General features: G+C 56.8%; 1 protein-coding gene across 1 annotated transcript; it reads right to left on the reverse strand.

The window, feature by feature from the left end:
- Positions 1–12,212: 12,212 nt before the first annotated feature.
- LOC112109742 (coiled-coil domain-containing protein 61-like) lies at positions 12,213–18,923 on the reverse strand (the record flags this gene model as incomplete). Its single annotated transcript, XM_026662830.2, has 8 exons — positions 12,213–12,600; positions 13,234–13,306; positions 14,275–14,341; positions 15,071–15,149; positions 15,429–15,553; positions 16,087–16,165; positions 16,458–16,705; positions 18,813–18,923. Coding segments are annotated over 8 exons (880 nt in total), but the record flags the coding sequence as incomplete, so codon positions are not given.
- Positions 18,924–19,413: the final 490 nt, after the last annotated feature.

Genomic DNA, 19,413 nt, shown 5'->3' on the forward strand with positions numbered 1-19,413 from the left:
ATTCTATATAAAAAAAAAACAGACTCGGGGAGGCTACCCCCCGGCCTGCCCCTTCTGCCCAAGGCCCTGCTCCTCCCGCTGAAGCCCAGAGGCCCCTCTCTCAGCCCCAGGCCACCCGGCTCCCACCACAGCGCACTGGGTGGGCGGCATAGCCCTCCTCCCCCAGCCCTGGAGCACCCGGTGGGTGGTGCACCCCCCTGTGCGCCAGTCGAGTGGGTGCAGTCCTGCTCCCCCAGCCCCAGAGCGCCGGGTGGTTGGCGCCCGCTCTCCCCAGCCAGCACACCGGGCAGGCAGAGCGGCCTCCTCTCCCAGCCCCGGAGCGCAGGCCAGCCCGCCCCAGCCATGGGGGAAGAGGCCCCCGCAGCAGAACACTGGGAAGCAGAAAGAAACCTGGGGGCAGGGCTGTGCAAGGCCATTTGGGGAGGCCCTGCCTTCGATACCCGCCGCCCATGACGGCCTGAGAGTCCAACATCGGAGCAGAGTTGATGGTCCCATGTACTGGGGGTCTGCCTCTGGGCCACCCTCACGCCTCGGTTGGTGGGATTTTATCCCAGATGGTACAAGCCACCCAGAGAATGGTGTTCGCTGGAATGTCTTGTGGCATTCTCACGACATGGCCGAAAAGCATAAGACACCGTCTGTCTGTAGACCGGAGCGACCATAAACACCTGTGTTACGAATGAAGTCGTTCGACTTTACGCCCAGTATACGACGTTGGCATTTTCTGCCCAGTCTGAGCGGCGGCGTGTCTGTGTTTCGCAGCCATACAGCGGTACGGGGAGGACACAGCTCCAGTAGATCCTCTGCTTGGCTGTCGTGCTGAGATGATGTTGATCCATTGCAGACGACCCATGGCAGATGCTGCGCCGCCGAGCCGCTGGAGACCCTCCAAGGGAGAGATGGAGGAACTGGCGAGTATCGAGCCCGAAGCCGGAGTTCCAGTATTCAAAGAGCTCGGAGTCGCAGCTGGACCCGATCCTAGATTTGGCAGCTTTGTCGTTGACACACTCAGCCCAGCTCCGGCTCGTTCGAAAAGCAGGAGAACCAGTCGCTTTTCCACACTCCTTAAAGCACACACACCGATCGGAGAAATCGTCTTCACCCATTTACCAACAATGTGTTATCTCTGCCTGGCTTCCCGGCTCTGCCCCAGAACCCCCCCCCACCCCACCTCGGCAAACATAATGCAGGGCCACCCGGGGGGGGGGCAAGTGGGGCAATTTGCCCCAGGCCCCGAGCCCCGCAGGGGCCCCCACGAGAATATAGTATTCTATAGTATTGCAACTTTTTTTTATGGAAGGGGCCCCCGAAATTGCTTTGCCCCGGGCCCCCTGAATCCTCTGGGCGGCCCTGACATAATGTCCCATCAGGGTGAGCACCCAGCCCTTCAGCCTCCGGGCTTCATTGAAAGATCAGCGCCGCTCTCTGCCGCCCTCTGCTGGACAGTGCGGGGAGACGGCAGCGGCTGACTTGCTGCTAGCAAGCCAAGAATGTTTTTCTGGGGGGGCTTAGGTGGGCGAGCCCCTGGTCTCCTCTTCTCCTCTGACAGCTAATCCCAGCCGAGCTCCCCAGCACTGAGGGGCGCGCCCCTGGAAGGAGGCGCTGTGGGGCCCCTTGAACCCTCCCTGCCCTGTGTCCCAGAGACCCCTGGCTGTATGTGTGTGGGGGGAAGAGGTGGATTCTGGGTGAGATTCCCCCGGGTGGGGGCACCCCGCTGGGACGACTGGGGTGCAATTACCCCCCACTCCAGCCTGGCCCCACTTTGCTGCATGCTGGACCCCCCACTGTTGTGAGGTAAGGGCTTAACCCCTGCCCAAGGCTCGATTCCCCTCCCCGGGGGGTCCCGATCCTTCTCCCCACACTCCAGGGGGCCTGATCCTGGCCTTCCCCCTGCCCCCCCACTAACCCTGGTACAGTGACTAGGTGCATGGCTGCTGCTGGGCCGGCTACCAGGGTGGCTGGGCCAGGGGACTACCCAGGGGGCTGGAGCAGCTGCCGGTGCCCGGTGGAGCAGCCAGAGCCTGCCCCCCATCAAAGCCCCCCCCCCCTTTTCTTCCTCCCGAGACCACGCCCCCAGTCCCGGCCCCGCCCCCGCCCTATCGCAAGCCGGCCCGGCCTCTGAGTGCGTTTCTGCTGCGTGCGGAGCCGCGACATCATCGGTCATGGAGAGGCCGAGCGGGGCCGCCCAGAGCGCGGGGTGAGGCGCTGCCCCCCATCCCATAGACCCCCCCAGCCACGGATCCCCCCTCCACCCCATAAACCCCACAGTCCCTCATGGGACCCCCCAGTTCCCAACGGGACCCCCTCCTCCACCACATAGACCCCCCAACCATAGACCACCTGCCCCCCATGGGAACACACTTCCAGCCCCATAGACCCCCCCGTGGGACCCTTCCCTCCCCTCCATCCCCAGAGATCTCCCTGCCCCCCATCGGAACCCCCATCCAGCCCCATAGATCCCCACTCCCCTGCCCCACATGGGAACCCCCCCTTCCAGCTTCATAAACGTCCCTCCTCCAGACCCACCCAGCCAGGCCACCTCCTCCCACAAACACCCCATCTGCCATCCCCCCTAGCCAGGAACCCCGCTCCAGTCCCCCACAGGGAAACCCCATCCTATCCCCACAACCCACCCAAATCCTACACATACTCGGACCCTCTGCTCACCCCACAGGTAGAGTCCCCCAAAATTAATATGCCCCACAAACCCCCATACAGACCACTGGCCCTTTCTCTACAGACCCCTCTTCCACCCCATAGCTGCAATACCCCCCCTCCAGAATTCCCATTTCCTGTTGGACGGGGTGGTCTCTCTCTCTGTCTCTGATCCTCTTTTCTGTTCCCCCCACAGCTCCCTCAAGCCCAGAGAGCCCAGCCCCACCGAGCCACCCGCCTCAGACCAGGCCATGCTGGAGACGCTGCCCATTCTGCCCTCCTACCCCAGCCCCATCTTTGCCACACCTTGGACCCTGGATCAGCCATCCACCGGGGGCCTCTCCTCCATCACAGTGCCTGTCCGGCTGGATGCCCTCTCCTACCTGCTCAACAGCGCCCTCCTGGGGGCCTGCATGGCCAGGACCCAGACGCCCCTCTCTGGCAGCCAAGGGCCATTGGCCACAGGCCACGGTGGCCCTACGCCACTTGCACTAGGCAGCAGGTGCCACCCACACTACTGCTGCAGCCCCCAGCCGGCGTGTGCCCACGCCCCGCAGCCCAATGGCACCCAGCAGGCTTGGGTGGGGTGCTGTGGGGGTGGCGCCATGGGGCAGAGCAGCACTAGCTGTTCCCAAGAGGCGTCCAGGGGCCGTGCCGATGGGCAGAACTCCTCTCCAAGATGGGATCAGCGCAGGTCTGCGTCGCCGAGGGGCTGGGGTGAGAATCGGAGAGTTGGGGGGCAGAAAGATTTCAATCGACCCTGGGGGGGCGGGAAGCCGCGGGGCGAGGTGGACTCCGCCCCATGGAAGGCAGGTCTTGGGGGTTCACGCAATGGCCCAGGAAGAGCCCAGGACTCAGGTTATGCACCCAGGAAGCGGAACCAAGATGGCCGCCCGTGGGGCACCCCAGAGTCCAAGAGATGGTCTAGCGGATGGCCGCAGAGACGGGGCTCTGGAGCAGAGGAAACTGAGCCAGCCAAAGCCGCTAGGGAAGATTGGGAGGAGGATTACAAGGGGTCCGCCACCCAAGGGAGCGTCTTGGAGGAAGCCACGTCTTCCCAACCCAACCTCCCAGCTTCCCAAGGAGGAGAAGACTGGGAAAAGGAGTATGAAAAGTCCAGAGAGCCTCCCAAATCAGCGCCAGCGGTTCCCCCTCTTCCAGAGGTGGCCTCAAAGGCTCAAACAGCTTCCCTCCAGGAGAAGACAACTCCCCTACCACCTAGCAAGGACAGCAGCTTCTCCAGCTATCTCGAGAACCTCTTCACTGACCTGCCAAGAGAGTCCAGCACCGTCTCAGATCCATGCCAGGAGAGACAGCCCCACGGGGACGCTGCCGAAAGTGGGACACGTCCCCCGGAAGGAGGAGGCCAACGTGGCCAGGTATCTGCCAAGCTTGGTGATTTCACAGCCAGGAGTGTAGACCCCTCCTGCTCCGCCGTGGAGAACGAGGACAGATCGTGAGCTCTGGGCTGTGGAAAGTCTCGGGTCTGTTCCCAAGCTGGGAACTTGTGGTTCTCCTGTTAAACTGAACCTCCATTGACAGCTCCACCACCCTGCTGGGCTCAGCCCAAAGGCTGGGGACAGTTTCAGCCATGGGTTGGTTTGTTCATAACCAAGTTCTTTCTCATCCTCCAGACCCTCCATCCATTCCTTGCCCTCTACCCATGATCCTCCATTCCCAACCTCTGTCTTTCTCTGTCCAAAGATTTTGATGTTGAATTAGGTTTAAAACCGGGACTTGCCTAAAAAACCGGGACTTGCCTAAAAAACAAAAACTAGATCCAGAATTTCTGTTGTGTTCATCTCTCTTAATTGGTTACATTCCGAGATTTGTTTTAAAAAAACTAAACACCAAACCCAAATCCCATATCTTCTCCCGCAGCGGAGTGCCAGATCATGGGGGGTTTGTATCATTTAGTTAGTAACTCGAAGGTTTGCTTTTATGTCCAGGTTAGACAATGAAGCTCAGATGAGTGCCCCGTATTCTGCAAATTAACGATGTGGTTTATGGCTCCATAAATCCCCAAAATGGCAAATACTTACGTGTGTGCTTAGCGGACATGTTACCCAGGTCACTCAAGTTAACTCCTGCCTAATTTTTCAAGATCAGGGCCTAAATTTTTAACCTTGGAGGTCTGGGGATTAGTCCTAGGTTTAAAACCACCCTAAATATCCCATGTATTTTTACCAACTCCCCTCCCCATCTCTGATTTTGTATCATCACATTTGGAATTTTTCAAGTTTTGCGGTTTTCTTTCTAGGTTAAGAAAACACCCAAAGAACCAGGCTGTTTTGAAGTCTTACTAGAGTTGCGCACCTGACAATGTTAAGTTGTGTTTGCGAAGACCGCTGGATTTGGAGTTGTTTGAACAAGTTGAAACGTTTCTTTGTCTGGCAATGCTTGTATCTGGGGTGATTTAACTCATTGTATCTGGGGTGACTTAACTGATTTGAACTCGGCTCTCTGTATTGATTACATGGGTGAGACTGAACCTGCTAACTACACCAGAAATCAGACAGTAAAGTGGAGGGTTTGACTGATTGCTAAAATATAGTTGTTAGACACGCAATACAATTTCTCTCGACTGTATGGAGATTTAAAAAGTGAATTTAACTTATCGCATATGCTGTATATGTTGTATCTGCAAAGTAACTTCTGTGCACTACAAAGGAAAAAATGGAGAATTTGACTTATTACATTTATGGTACATCAATCATTCAAATCTCCCATTTTCACCTCTGTGTATTCCAGGGAAATGTTATTGCACACAGAACTATATCGTTGTGCTACATAGAGGTTAAAATTTCAATGATTGGTTGCATATATAACATATAGATGTAATAATAGAAATTTGCCAGTTTAATCTATATAGCCCAGACATTATATTGCATATGATATATATATATACAGCACAGAAAAATTACATTGCTGTTATCTATATGCAAAATAATTCTACCCAAAATAATTTCTGTGCCATGTGTAGAGATTAAAATAGTGAATTTGAATTGTTGCATATTTGAATGATTGCATATATATTTTTTTTGCATTATTGCATATGTAGCCCAGAGAAATTATATTGCACATAGAACTATAGTGCTATGTAGAAGTTAAAATTTCAATACAACTTATTGCATATATGACATATAGCTGCATTCATAGAAATTCACCATTTTATTCCATCTAGCATATACATATCACATATATGAGCTATATAGCACAGAAATTATATTGCTATGATCTCAACATATATGCAATATAATTTCTGTGCTATGGAGAGATAAAAAGGTGAACTTGCCCTATTGCATGTGTTATCTGCATATTATGCTATGACATTGTAGACCTGCAATCAAATTTGCCATTTTAATATATAGCACAGAGAAATTATGTAACTCAAACTCACTGTTTAACTCTCTGTATAGTGGAGAGAAATTATATTGCATATGTGAATATATATTCCAGCAGTGGCACCTGACCACAATGAATGATGCATCAAAGATCCCTGTGTATGAACACGAGGGAGCGTTATTGTTGGGTTATGGCATTGGGGGGTTATTTTTAACAGAGGCCGGGAAGCATTAAGAGCGAAAGAGGCCTTCAGGTTCATCATGAAACCTGTTCCTTCGAAATCCAAGGAGCGAAGTGTTACCCTTTGGTTATGGTGTTTGAAGCATGGGGGCCATGCATGTGGTTTGCCTCAAGAAACAGCCTCAAATCTTCGGAGTGAAAGCCCAAGAGTTGAATTGGGTGTTTTGTCTTGAAGGGAGACCAGTGTCGGATCCCTCAGGATGGGAGATGGAACCAGAATGGGACCCCCTGGATGTGAACATCGGCTGGGTGCCTGTGTGCTGAGGCGGCTTCATAGTAACTGTTATTTAATGTAACTGAGGACTGGTTGCCAACGGTTGAGTTCTTTCCGGTTGTGAATAAAGGTTTTGTTCGTACTTCGGCTGCGTTGGGGTTTGAGGGATTATATTTTGGTGGAATTTTACTTAGTTAGAGGATTAGAGAATGGGACATGGGTCCTTTCCCCTCTAGGGGGCGCTGGCTCTGATCCAGCCCCACAATGGGGGTCTGGCTGGCTCATGGGGGCTGGGACTGAGATGAAAATCTGCCCGTATTTTCAACGGGCTAGTTCCTATAGAAGCAGCAATGGACTTGCTTGTAATGTTGGCTCCGACGCAGCCCATCACTGAGCTGGTGTCTCTGTAGAGCAGGGAGAAGAACAAGAACAAGTGTTTGGGATCAAATTAGCACTGTACAGAGAAAATTGAAGGGTATCAGGAGGGGCTCTGCGCCCCACCCCAGAGGGGCTGCATCTCAGCACCGGGTGAGGGATCCCAGTATAAACCGCCTCCACCCCAGAAGCGGCTGCATCTCAGCACCGGGTGAGGGATCCCTGTATGAAACCAGGACACCGGCTCCTTTCTCCACCACGCTGTCCAGGGATGGCTTGGTCTGGCCACACGAGGCTCTCAATGGAACTGACCCCATCCCCACCCTGGCCCCCGGTGGCATTATTAAGTCCGCGTAGAGCTACATCATCGGTGGGAGCTACATTTTAGTGCAGACACTTATGGAGTTAGGTTGACCTATGCTGCCTTACATAGACCTGCCTGTAGTGTAGACCAGGCCTGTGTGTCTGTGCAGCGCCTAGCGTGACGGGGCCCTGATCTCGGTCACTGTGGGTCTGGGCAGCGCCCGGCGCGACGGGGCCCTGATCTCGGTCACTGTGTGTCTGGGCAGTGCCCGGCTCGACGGGGCCCTGATCTCGGTCACTGTGGGTCTGGGCAGCGCCCGGCCTGACGGGGCCCTGATCTTGGTCACTGTGTGTCTGGGCAGCGCCCGGCGCGACGGGGCCCTGATCTCGGTCGCTGTGTGTCTGGGCGGCGTCCGGCCCGACAGGGCCCTGATCTCAGTCCCTGTGCGTCTGGGCAGCGTCCGACGCGACGAGGCCCCAATTTCGGTCACTGCGTGTCTGGGCAGCGCCCGGCGCGACAGGGCCCTCGTGTCAGTTGGGATCTCCAGGTGCTACTATAATTTAATTAATAAGGTTTATGCACCTGTTGGGTAGCCTTGAGCCAGTCCCTTCCCCCTCTGTGCCTCAGCCTCCCCATCTGTAAAATGGGGATAGTGACCCTGGCCGTCACTGAGAAGTGCTAGGGCCAGTTGTTTTGGCATCAGTGCTGTCTGGCCCTCTGGCCCAAGGCTCATTTCTGACCTTGCCAGATCTTCTTCCATCGCTGGACTGAATCCGCCTCTCCCAGAGGCACTACCTGGGTTAACAGAAGAATTCTTTCATCAACCTAGCGCTGTCTACACTGGAGCTTAGGGCAGTTTAACTACAGCACTCAAGGGTATGAGTTTTTCACACCCCTGACCGACGCAGCTGGGTCGACCCGCCGTTCTAGTGTAGAGCAGCCCTCAGGCCCTCTGCAGACTCAGTCAGTGTTGGTCACACCCAGGGCAGCTCCCCCTTCTCAGAGCGACGGGCTCAGGCTGGCTGCAGACTCAGGCAGCGTCGCTGTGTCGCTCACACCAGGCCAGGGTTGGAAGGTTTTCTTTGCAACGCTGAAGGTAGGAAACTTCCTCTTTGCAGTGCAAGCCGAGATTCTACGTCACACCAGCCCCAGGGCCGGATCCAGACTGCACGTCATATGGACACCTCCGTGCCAGAGGGATGGTGGAAGATCATCCTAAAATTGTCAGTGCAGAGGCTGCCTGGGACTTGAACGCCCCGTCGGTTTCTCTGCGTGTGTTCTCAGCAGCACCATGGAGAGGCGCAGTGTTTATTACTGCAGTGAAGCCTGGTGGCTCTAAATCTGTTAGAAACAGGGCTTGTCAAAATTCTCTTTTCTAAGTAACTTGAACGGATCAGACAGATTTAAGCATTTTTAAAGATTTGGATCAATTGAAATGTGCAGTTGCAGGACGTTATGGGGGGACTGTCAGATTGAACGACGGTAGATGCTGAGATTCAAGAAGTTAAATCGATCTAATGGCATCCCGCTAACACGGGCATTACAGCGTGTTTTAGCACGTTAAGGTGGGACTCAAGTTCTCAAGCAGAATTTTTCGAGTTGCCTTTAAACTTCAATTTTCATCCGTGCAAATGGTTTTTCGTGGGTACACGGAAATCAACGCTTCCTGACATTACTGATAAAAATCTAACCCTTCCAAGCCCAGCCATAAGCCAGGTTTAGACTCTAAAACCCATCAGATCTCGCAACCCCGACACGCTGCTCCCACAGCCCCTTCACTTAGTGCCTTTCATTGGAAAAGGCTTTGCAAAATCTCCTGCCTGTACGGCCTTCAATAATCAGGAGTCACTGCAACCCAGCACCAAAATGCAGCCAACTCTAAGGTGGGACAAGGCAGGTATATAACAAGCACATGACACCGTGGTTTAGGACAGGAAGTGAAGAATACCAGATCTGAAGCTGCAAGGGGAGTTTAAAGAGGTAGGATGGAATCACCCTGGTTAGTAATTGGTCCGGTGACAGGGGCTGACGCCCTGCATTGTGCAAGGAGAGAGAGAGATCTTTACCTTTAAACGGCTCTGTACGCCCTCAATCTCGGTGTCTCTGGTTATGACTAATTTTGTCTCCAAACTTTTTGTGAAAAATACTTCACAATTCTCAGAGCATCCCACAGCAGCGTTCTCCTGGTGAAAAGTTCCTTTTTTTGGTTCAAACTGACTTTGCATTTAAGTGAATTTATCAGAAAAAATCTAAACCAGGGGCCTCCTTGCCTCCCCGTCTGCAAAGGGCTACCCCAACACAGCGGTCATGAGGATTAGCGGTCTGGGAAGCGTTTTGTAAATGTAGAGTCCTGTAGCATGGGTAAACAAAAATAATTTTCAAAGTAATTAAATGATCAACATGTTGCTTGACCTGAATGGAATTCCCCCCCCCCCCCCCCCAAATTTTTGTTTGGCAACATTTTTCAAAACTTCGACTTCTCTTCCTGATTTGGGACAGGGAAACCTCACAGATTTTCCCAGCCCAGACCTGTTTCCCACCCAGCGCTGAGAGTATGGTCTGTGGGATTGTTCTCTCCTGATTCTAACCACATCTCTTCCTACTCTCCAGCAACAAAGCCAAGCTGTTCGCAGCTGCTGCCCGCTGGCGGCAGCTAATCCGAGGCCGCTGATCAGGGGGGAAGCCGTGCAGATGCTAGAGAAGGGGTGGGCGGAGGGTGAAGCCCACCCTGAGGGAAGAGCCTAGAGGGCAAAGTACTAAAGCCAGCCACTGCAAGCGCCTCAGGAGCGGCTCACCCCCACTCCTCTAGCACCCAGGAGAGGTCTCGGGGATGGGTCACGCTGCGTGTGTATAGCCGGGAGCGTGTTGTTAATGCACCCGGGGAAGGACAAGGCTACCCTACATTCACCAGCGAGGCTGCAGCCCCCCCACGCTCGTTAGCCACCCCCCCCCCACTGCCTTCTCAGGCCCAGCCCAGCTCAGCCTGGCCCTCTCTAGCCACTGCTGCTCTGCGGTATTTGAAATATAGGAGGGGACAGACCACGGCCAGAAAGAAACCCGGTGATCACCCAGTCTGAGCTCCTGCAGACCCCAGGCCGGAGAACCCCAACCCAGCCATTCCAGCAGCCAGCCCATAGCTGGTGGTCGAGCTAGGGCAGAACTTGAGACGTGCTCAGTCATGCTGGAGAGAATCCAAGTGATGGAGAAATTCCCCTCCCCCCCCGGAGGAATTGCTCCAATGGTTAATCACCCTCATTATTAAAAATGTCCCCTCGGAATTTGTCTTATGTCAGCTCCCATCATTGGATCCCATTTTGCCTTTGTCCACTGGGTTGAGGAGCCGTCTACCCTCAGAAATCTTCTCCCCATGGAGTGCAGACAAACTGGGAAACCAAGTCACCTCCAAGTCCAACCCTTCCCTTGGCTAAACTAAATAGATCGAGCTTCTTTGGTGTCTCGCTAGGCGGCAGGTTTCTCAGTAACATGGAGCCACGCTAGAGGATGGTGGTTCAAAGCCTGCATCCCTGTCACAAAACCACAGCCCCGGGGGCTGACTCCCACTCCCACAGGACAGGCTGAAGGCTCACTGTGCTTTGGGCTCCAAGCCTTTAACTTTCACTAGCCCTCACCTCCTCTGCAGGCGGTTAAGCGGAACGAGAACTAGCCTGCTGTGTGTCACATCCCCTCTACTGTTCCCAGCTGGTGGCGATTCTCCTTTGGCTCAAGGGACGGGGCTTCGGTGGCATGAGCCAAGTTCCATCCCCACCATCGCTGGCGCAGGGTGGAGCAGAGGCATGGGAGGGGATCAGCAGCCGGCGGGAAGTTAGAAAGGTTTATTTACAACAGGGATCATCACACAACACAGCAAAGCAACAGCACGGGGGGGCATGGGGCGCACACGGGATCACAGCACAAACACCTGCCGCCCACCGGGGCACTGAGAGGAACCAGATACCGCTCAGGGGCCAGCACTGTGGATGCAGCTACTGGCTTGACCTTGGAGTGAAGGGACCAGATCCCATAGCAGACAGGGCTGCTGAGGCAGACTCTAACAGCTAAATGCCCAGTTGCTGAGCTGGTCTGAGGCTCCTCCAGGCCAATGAATCAGGCAGGGGGCTTAGAGCAGCTGAGGGACCAATGGCCAAAGGTCTGCCGAAGCCCCGGGTGCTGCCATGAAAGCAGATGAGGGGGAGCGCAGGGGACGCTCCCTCAGCCGCCGCGACGTGGGAGATTTCGCGCACCAGCATTAAAAGCCGTTCAAGCCACTGGAACGGCCAGAGACTGAACAGCTGGCTTGTTTCACTGCCTCCAGGCACGAGCCGGAGGTTGGTGCCTTTCCCCGCTGTCTCTCTCCCGGGGGCTCTGACCAGGGGATTGAGCGCAGGGCAGCCTGCCCGCCTAGGCAGGCAAACTGGCCGCAAGGCATCCTCCCCTCTCGGCTGCCCCGGTGGGACGTGGTTAGCTGGGAGCGGCTGGTGCAGGGAGAGGGCTTGGCAAGATCAGACCGTGCCACAGCTTCTGGGGTAGCCCCGTCTCGAGCTGGCTTGGCCTCCGTGTTAAGAGGCTGCCCCCTTCCCCCCCCCCACGGATCGCAGGATTCCAGCCTCCCGGAGGCTCTGCTGTGAGGTTGGAACAGCTGGGAAGCTGCCCGTGGGGGATGGTCAGGCTCCGAGGCCGAGGCTGCAGCTGTGAAGGGCTGGGATCCGCCCCGGGGTTTCAGCAGCCCAAGGGCGGGTCGAGGGGGCCCGGAGGATCCTCTCATCCCAGCTCGGCACTGTCGGCATTGAGAGGCCAAGGCCGGCCCAGGCTGCTAAAACTGAGCTAAACAGGAGAGAGAAGGGGGGGCTGGAAGAGGGTCCCATCAGCCTGTTGAGCTCAGAGTTCTCCATAGGACCCTCCACTCCACAGGCCCCCCCCTTCCCCGAGGGGTCAGAAATCCACAAGCCAAAGTGGGGCAGGCGCCCCCTAGCTGCCACCAATGTGAAGGGAGTCACTCCCAGGAGGAAGTGTCCCATGATCCTTTGCTCCTGGGCACTTGGGTACAACTACAAAGCCACCTGCCTTCTGTCCAGCCCGTGGGGATGGGAATTTCTGATGGGAACAAGTTAGGGAGGAACTAAGATCCTGAGCCCCCTCTCCCAAAGATCCACCTTGCTAATCTTCTATTGTCCAGCCTGGAGTAGAGCCCAGAGACAGCAGGGCAAAGAGTCCCTATGGGGGAGAGAGATCTTGGCTCGGCCCCATGGGAGCGGCAGGGAGGGCTCCAAGGCCTGGTCGCTTGGCCCCCCTCTCCAGGTCCCCCTGCGAGCAGCGTGGAGGGCTCCGAGCCTGGGCCACGTGCCCGCCCTCCCTCTCCCACACTCCGCTGGCTACGTCCTGGTGTCCAGGTTGTTCATGTACTCCTGCAGGGCCTGCAGCCGGGCGTCGATCTCGGACAGGTCGGCCGATGGCTCATCGTACAGGTTCTCTGTCGGAGGAGACGAGCATTCGTCGGCTGGGCCCTGCGATCGCCAGGCCAGCCCCGCACTCTAGTCCCCGGTCCCCTGGCCAGCCGGGACCACGAGCGCCACAGCCACAGGAGTGGGGAACTGCTCAACAGGGGACCTCTCTCCAGCCCTGTGAGCAGGATAAGAGAGCTCAAGGCCGGGCGGAGGGGAGCCAAGTCTGGAGAGGGAACTTCTGAGGGAGGAGAGGTTGAGGGGGGGAAGACAGGGCACGTGTGCAGGGATCGAAGAAACCATCATCTGCAGAGAACCTTGGGCTGCTCCAGGAGGATTTGCCTGGGGCTGAAATGCAGCCACCTCTGGGGCGGAGTGTGGCAGCTGTTTATATCGGGGGTGGGAGTGAAAGTAGCTTGTTCAGCGAAGCTCCAGGGCAAATGGAATTTGGCAGCACACGGGGGTTAGGAGCCAGGCTCATGGGAAAAGGGCCAGAGGCCTCAGTAACCGTGGTGGGGACAAACTGAGTGACATGAGGCATCCAGATGACAGCAGCAACTGCTAGTGCCATGACAGGGCACTGGGGTCAGCACTGACTGCAAGGGGAGAGCGCCCCCTGCTGGGCCCACACTGCAACACAGCCCTCTTCCTAACCAGCTCACCTTTATCCGCTCGCTTGCTCGCGGTGGGGGTGCTGGCCAGGCGTTTCCTGCGCCCGGCATCCGCTCGAGGAGCCTGCAGGGGGAGGAGAAAGCTGCAGGGTCGTCTCCTCTGGGCTGCCCAGCTGGGTCCCCCCGGCCTGTCCCCGTCCCAGCCAGCGCCACTCTTCAGCCAGCAATTAACAGGGCTATCGGAGACGCTGACTGGGACAGAGTCCTGTTCCCTGCTGACACATTTATTCCCAGGGTGCAGGGGAAACGGGACACCTGGGCTCTGGACCACAGCAAGTCAGCGGCAGAGGTGGGAACAGCCTCCAGCTGTCCTGGCTCCCAGCCCCCCTGCTCTAACCACTAGACCCCACTCCCCTCCCAGAGCTAGGGCTAGAACCCAGGAGTCCTGGCCCCCGTGATCTAACCATGCGACCCCACTCCGCTCCTAGAGCTGAGGATAGACCCCAGGAGTCCAGGCACCCAACCCCTGCTTTAACCACTAGGCCCCTCCCTCATCACAGCCCCTTCCCTTCCCCTCGGTCTCCATTTCCCAGACTCGCCCCGTGCTCTCTGACCTACTCAGGTCATTTAGCACTGAAGGCAGAGGCGCTGCCTTGAGGTAGCTGGGTGGGGTGGGAGACCCCGGCACCCCCCACGGCCCCAGCCTCTCCCAGCCGGCGGCGACTTGGAGCACTGAGCCGGCTTCTTGCAGGAGGGGAAGGGAACCCTTTGTCTCCGCGTGGCCCCACTCTGGCTGGAGCACCCCATGGAGCAGTGAGGAATCATGTCCCCAGCCAGTGGCTCTCAGCAGGGAGAGACCCAGGGGCTCCAGCATGGCCTTTGCCCCCACAGAGAACAGGCCAAGCCGGCCCCGGGGGCAGCCACCTTCGCCTGACACACACGGAGATCTGGAGCAAGATGCCTGCTGCCCGGAGGGCCCCCCCGGCTGCAGCACGGCCCCTCCCCGATCCCCGGCTGCAGCAGTCAGGGCTGGGCCCCGGCTAACCTCCCACCCAGGCTAGTTGAGAGGCGCCCTGACAAAGAACCACTTACCCCGCTGGGGCCGTTCCAGGAGGAGGAACTCAAGGGCTTCCTGCCTCGGGGGGCCCGCCGCCTGCCCCTGCCGAAGAGAGGGAACAAGGCAGCGGTGATGGGGCAGCGCTCCGCCAGTTAGTGCCCTGCAGGCTCGGATCCCTGCTCCCGTGGCTAGCAGGGGTGTGCTATGCTGGAGAGGCCAGGCACTTGTTCTGGGAGCCGTGCCGCTCAGACACCTCCCTATGCGGCACCAGGGCCCCACTGTGGCAGCTCCGGGGTAAGCCAGCTCCCGTGCCCCCAGGCGTCAATCTCTAGTCGCTGGCATCTCCGGAGTCCCCACAGCCACCAGCTCCCACCCCGCAGGAAGGCCTGGCGCACAGAGGACAGGCCCAGCTTCCAAGAGAGGCCTCCAACTGCGGGTGCCCACCCTTGGCGCCCCGAGCGTGGCGTGCACAAGTGCTGAGTGGCCTGCGCTCCAGCCAGAGGCAATGGGAGCTGTGGCTGCTCAATCCTCCAATAATCAGGCCCCAAATCAGAGATCACGTCTCAAAAGTTGGGTCAAAATGACTTGCCGAAGCAAGTAAGTGGCAGAATGGGATAGAATCCAGGTGTCCTGGCTCCCAGCCCCCTGCTCTAACCACTAGATCCCACTCCCCTCCCAGAGCCAGGGAGAGAACCCAGGAGTCCTGGCTCCCAGCCCCCTGCTCTAAGCACTAGATCCCACTCCCCTCCCAGAGCCAGGGAGAGAACCCAGGCGTCCTGGCTCCCAGCCCCCCCGCTCTCCCGTCCCAGTAGAAGATTGTGATTTCGTTACCTTAGGGGTACTGGCTCGGAGTAATCATCTGCCTCGCTGCCCGAGCTTGCTGAAGAGCGCCGGCTGCGGAAGCTCTCCACTGTGGGAGTGGGAGACAGTAAAGGGGAGCTCAGTCCTTGGGGGGGTCCCCAAACCAGCATCCCTGCCCCCCAAACCCTCCCACACACAAACCACCGCACTCCTACAATGACCTCACTGGGGAAGCACGGACTCTCCCAACACCTGCTCCAGCCTTGATCAGCTGGTCCCCGGAGAAGGGATGGCCCAGGGGCTGGGGGACGTGGCCATGGGGCTCCCAGGCAGTGGCAAGCCCAACACAATAACCCACCCCGGAGACATTTCCGGTCCCAGGACGTACCCGACGAGCTGCGTCCGCGACTCCTGCCCAGGCTGTCTCCGCTGAAGGCTGCCAGGCCCCGGGAGTTGGAGCGGCCCCAGCTGCCGGGCGGCGCATCACCGGCGCCACGCCGGACCCGTCGCTGGCTGCGCCCAAGGGAAGAGGGTTATGCACAGAAGCAGGCATCTCGCGACCTGAAGGTTCCTTGCCAAAACAGGCTGCCCGCCCCTGAAACGCAGCCACCTCTTGGGTGCAGCGCAGCAGCAGGCATGCAGCTCGTGGCAGGAAGGGAAGGGACACCACAGGGGGACCGGAGGGAAGCAGGGGACTGGGACCCCGAGGCTGACGCCCCCGCCCTTGCTAAACAGGCCGGGATCCTTAAATGGGCCTTGGGGCTCCAAGATCTCGGTGAGTTTCAGATACCACCTGGCGTTCCTGCCACTGGAGCCGTGTCAATGCCTCCTGATTAACCCTTGTGGCTCCAACACCCTGCCTCCCCAAGGATCGCGGAAGGGCTCAGATTCGGGGGGGGGGGACGTGCCCACCAGGGCGCTGGCAGGAGTCCGCTTCCCAGGCAGCACAGGGGCCACTGAACGCGGCAGCTAGAGGTGGAAACACGTGGCCCCGTACATCCCCCAGGGACACCCTGATCTTCGGGGGGTGGAGGGGAGGAACTTACTTTTTCAGTTCGGCCTCCTTCTGCTTCCGCTCTTTGGCCTTCACAAAGGCCGTGGGGTCGAAGCGCGGCGGCCGGGTGCCTGGGAAAGGGGAGACCGGCAGCGGGGTCAAGGGCGGGGGTTGCTGCTGCCACACCTGGGATCTTCCCCGCCCCTCCAAACTGTTCAGGATTCAGCTGCAGGGACTGGAATGGGGGGGAAGGGGATTGCTACCTCCCTCACATCACTGCATGTGACCAAGGTTCTCACCTTGCCTGGAGACATCTCTGTCGGAGACAGGGCACTCCCACAGTGCTCAAGGCCAACCTAGGGTCCCCAGGCCCTGTGATCTGGGCAGAGAACCTGCCCAATGGCTCCTCTTCTACCCCCTCACCTGTGGGTGATGGTGACTGGCGAGGGAGGCGGGTCTGGCTCCCGCCGCGCCCTTCTCTGGACGTGGAGCGTGGCCGGTTCATCGGCCAGGCCCCGCCACGCTCCCGGGAGTTGGAGCGCTCCCCAGAGGTGGAGCGCCTCTCCTCTCGGGCCATGGCCGCAGCGCTGCTCCGGCCTGGGGCAGCGTGACTGAAGCCGCGGGAGGATGCCGATCGGTTCTGAGGGGATGGGCCGGTGGGGGTCAAGCGCCTGGAAAAACAGGAGGGAGCAGTCAGTCCTGGACGTGAAGGACACAGGGGCCCGTTCGGGTCATCCAATCTGGCCTCCTGCATCACACTGGCCACAGAATCCCCCCAGGTATCCCTGCATCCAGCCCAGATCTGACAGTCGAGCTAGAGCAGAGATGTCCACTGTCTCCAAGCCCCGGAGCACTCCCTATCCCCAACACGGGGTCAGTCGTTCCAATGGTCAATTCCCCTCCCCGTTAAACACTGGCGCCTTATTTCAAGCCTGAATCTGTCTAGCTTCAGCTCCAGCCATTGATCTTGTTCTGCCTTTGTCTGCTGGACTGAAGAGCCTCCGCTCTCAGAAAGTCCCCCTGTGCCACAGGTTCACTGCTCTGTGCCGGCAGCTCTTGCCAGCCCTGACAAACTCACTGCACAGACCAGGTGATCTGTATCTAACTGGTGCCATGGGAGGTACCACTCACAAACTGGTAACACGCTGGCCCTGAAAACCAGGGTGTGGTGGGGGAACGAAGGGTTATCAAAGTGCATTAGAACGTCCCGAAAAGGTGTTTGGCGAGCAATGCGTAAGCCCAATCTGCCCTAAGACAAAGGAACGTGTATTTGTTGTCTGACCAGCCTGGTGGCCAGGCAGAGGCAACACACGTTCATATACATATGAGGTAAACAAAGCTAACGAGCAGGGAGAAGACAGCCTGGCATCTATGCCCCAGCAGAGAAACGGTGTCTGGGCTTACTCTGCGAAGAGCAGGTTCCCAAGGGTTACTGGCTCTAACAAGAGCGGGAGAGAACCTGGGCAGCCAGGCTGAAGGAAGATGGGTGAGAAAACTTCTTGAACAAAGGACTTTAGTTGCTTAAGTTAGACTGAAGTCTTAGAAGCGTATTTTTACTTCTGTTTCTTTGGAACCATTTGTGTCTTTGCCTTATACTTGGTATCACTTAAACCTGTGTCCTTTTCTTAATCCACTTGTTTTACTTTTCCTATAACCCCAGCTCAGAGCTTGGATTGAAACAGAGGGTTTGTTAACCCCAGTAAGGTAACAAGCAGCTGTGTAAGGTTTTGTGAGCATACCAGTAAGGAGGAAAGGGGGCGCTGCAGAGAGACATCTCTGAGGAACCTGGGAATGGGGGTTCACTGGCAGAGCCCGGGTGAGTTTGCTGGCAGGGCAGAGATGCCAGTGTGCCAGGGAGCAAACACAGTTTAGCAGCAGCAAAACTCCCACTTGCTGAGGCCGAGAGGGATAGCACAGTAACTCACAGCTCTGGGAACCCCAGCGGCTCGTCACACCTGCCCAGGGAGGTGCTGACAAATGGGGATTGCGTCACCTCTGAACCGTCTCGGGGATAAACTAAACAGATCCAGCACCTTCCGTCTCATGCTCACAGGCAGGTTTCCCAGCCCTCGGCTCGTTCTCATGGCGCTTTCCGAATCCTGTCTAATTTTTGGATGTGTGGACACCAGAACGGGACCCGTGCTCCAGGGATGGGCTCTCTAATGCTGGATACAGACATAGCACTACCGCCCCACTCCTCCTCAATATCCCCCCGCTTATACCGCCAAGGGTCACGCTCCCCGCTTAGCCCCAGCATCGCCCTGAGAGTTCCTGGTTAGCTGGTTCCCACCATGGCCCCTTGATGCTTTTCAGGGTGACTGCTTTCCAGGACACAATCCCCCAGCTCACAAGCGTGACCTACATTCTGTGTCCCTAGGTGCCATCAAAAAGATGCAACCACGAGGGCTGGCTCTGCCCTGCAGAAGCCCCACTGACCCTTCAAGACGGCCGTGGGTAAGGACTGATGTCCACCATCCTCCTTCCCCTGTCCCCTACCAGGAGATCTCAAGTTTCAGGACATATTACGATCCCTGCAGAGTGCGGGAAGGAATCTTCCAGCATTACCCAATTAGCCAGATGCATTATGGGGGTTTGAGCCTTCCTCTGTAGTATCAGCGATCCGCCAATACCAGGGGACCAGTATTTTAAGACCAATGGGCAAAACCTGGGCTCAAGTGTCAACAGAGGGGCCGGGATCCTTAGACAGGTGAATGAAAAGCATCTGCTTCAACCCCGCCTAGAGTACTGATCCAGCCTACAGCAGCTGGCATCCCTCACCCTTTCTTGTATAAGGCCAGCTCATTGGTCAGACTCTTCACTCGGACACGGAGGCTCCTCTCCGATGCTTTCACCTCCGCCAGCTGCAAGGAAGGGGAAGAAATCTCACTGCTTCAGTGGCCGGACATGCTCTGGAACGGGCCCAGGAAATCGACCCAGCAGACAGTCTTGCAGCCCAGCCAGACAATGGAATCTGGGCAGGGCTACATAACTGCCAGCAACATTCCCCTTCACTTCCTGACCTCAACTGGGGTGCCATGGTGTTGTGTTAAACAGCTGCCATGTTCCACCCCAGAGGTGGCTGCATTTCAGGGGTGGGCAAGTGAGCCCTGTATAGAGAGCCAAGGGCTTTGGGATCTTCGGGTGTACGGTGCTATGTAAGATCTCAGGGTAATAATTATTACTAAGGCTGTCAAACGATTACAAAAATTAATCGCAGTTTTAATCCCACTGTTAAACAATAATAGAATACCACTTATTTCAATATCTGTGGATGTTTTCTACACTTTCAAATATATAGATTTCAGTTCCAACCCAGAATACAAAGTGCTCACTTGATATTATTTTTGATTACAAATATTTGCACTGTAAAAAAAATAAT

Source organism: Terrapene carolina, unplaced genomic scaffold, assembly GCF_002925995.2.
Source record: "Terrapene carolina triunguis isolate 2854851 unplaced genomic scaffold, T_m_triunguis-2.0 Scaffold30614, whole genome shotgun sequence".
Lineage (NCBI taxonomy): Eukaryota > Metazoa > Chordata > Testudines > Emydidae > Terrapene > Terrapene triunguis.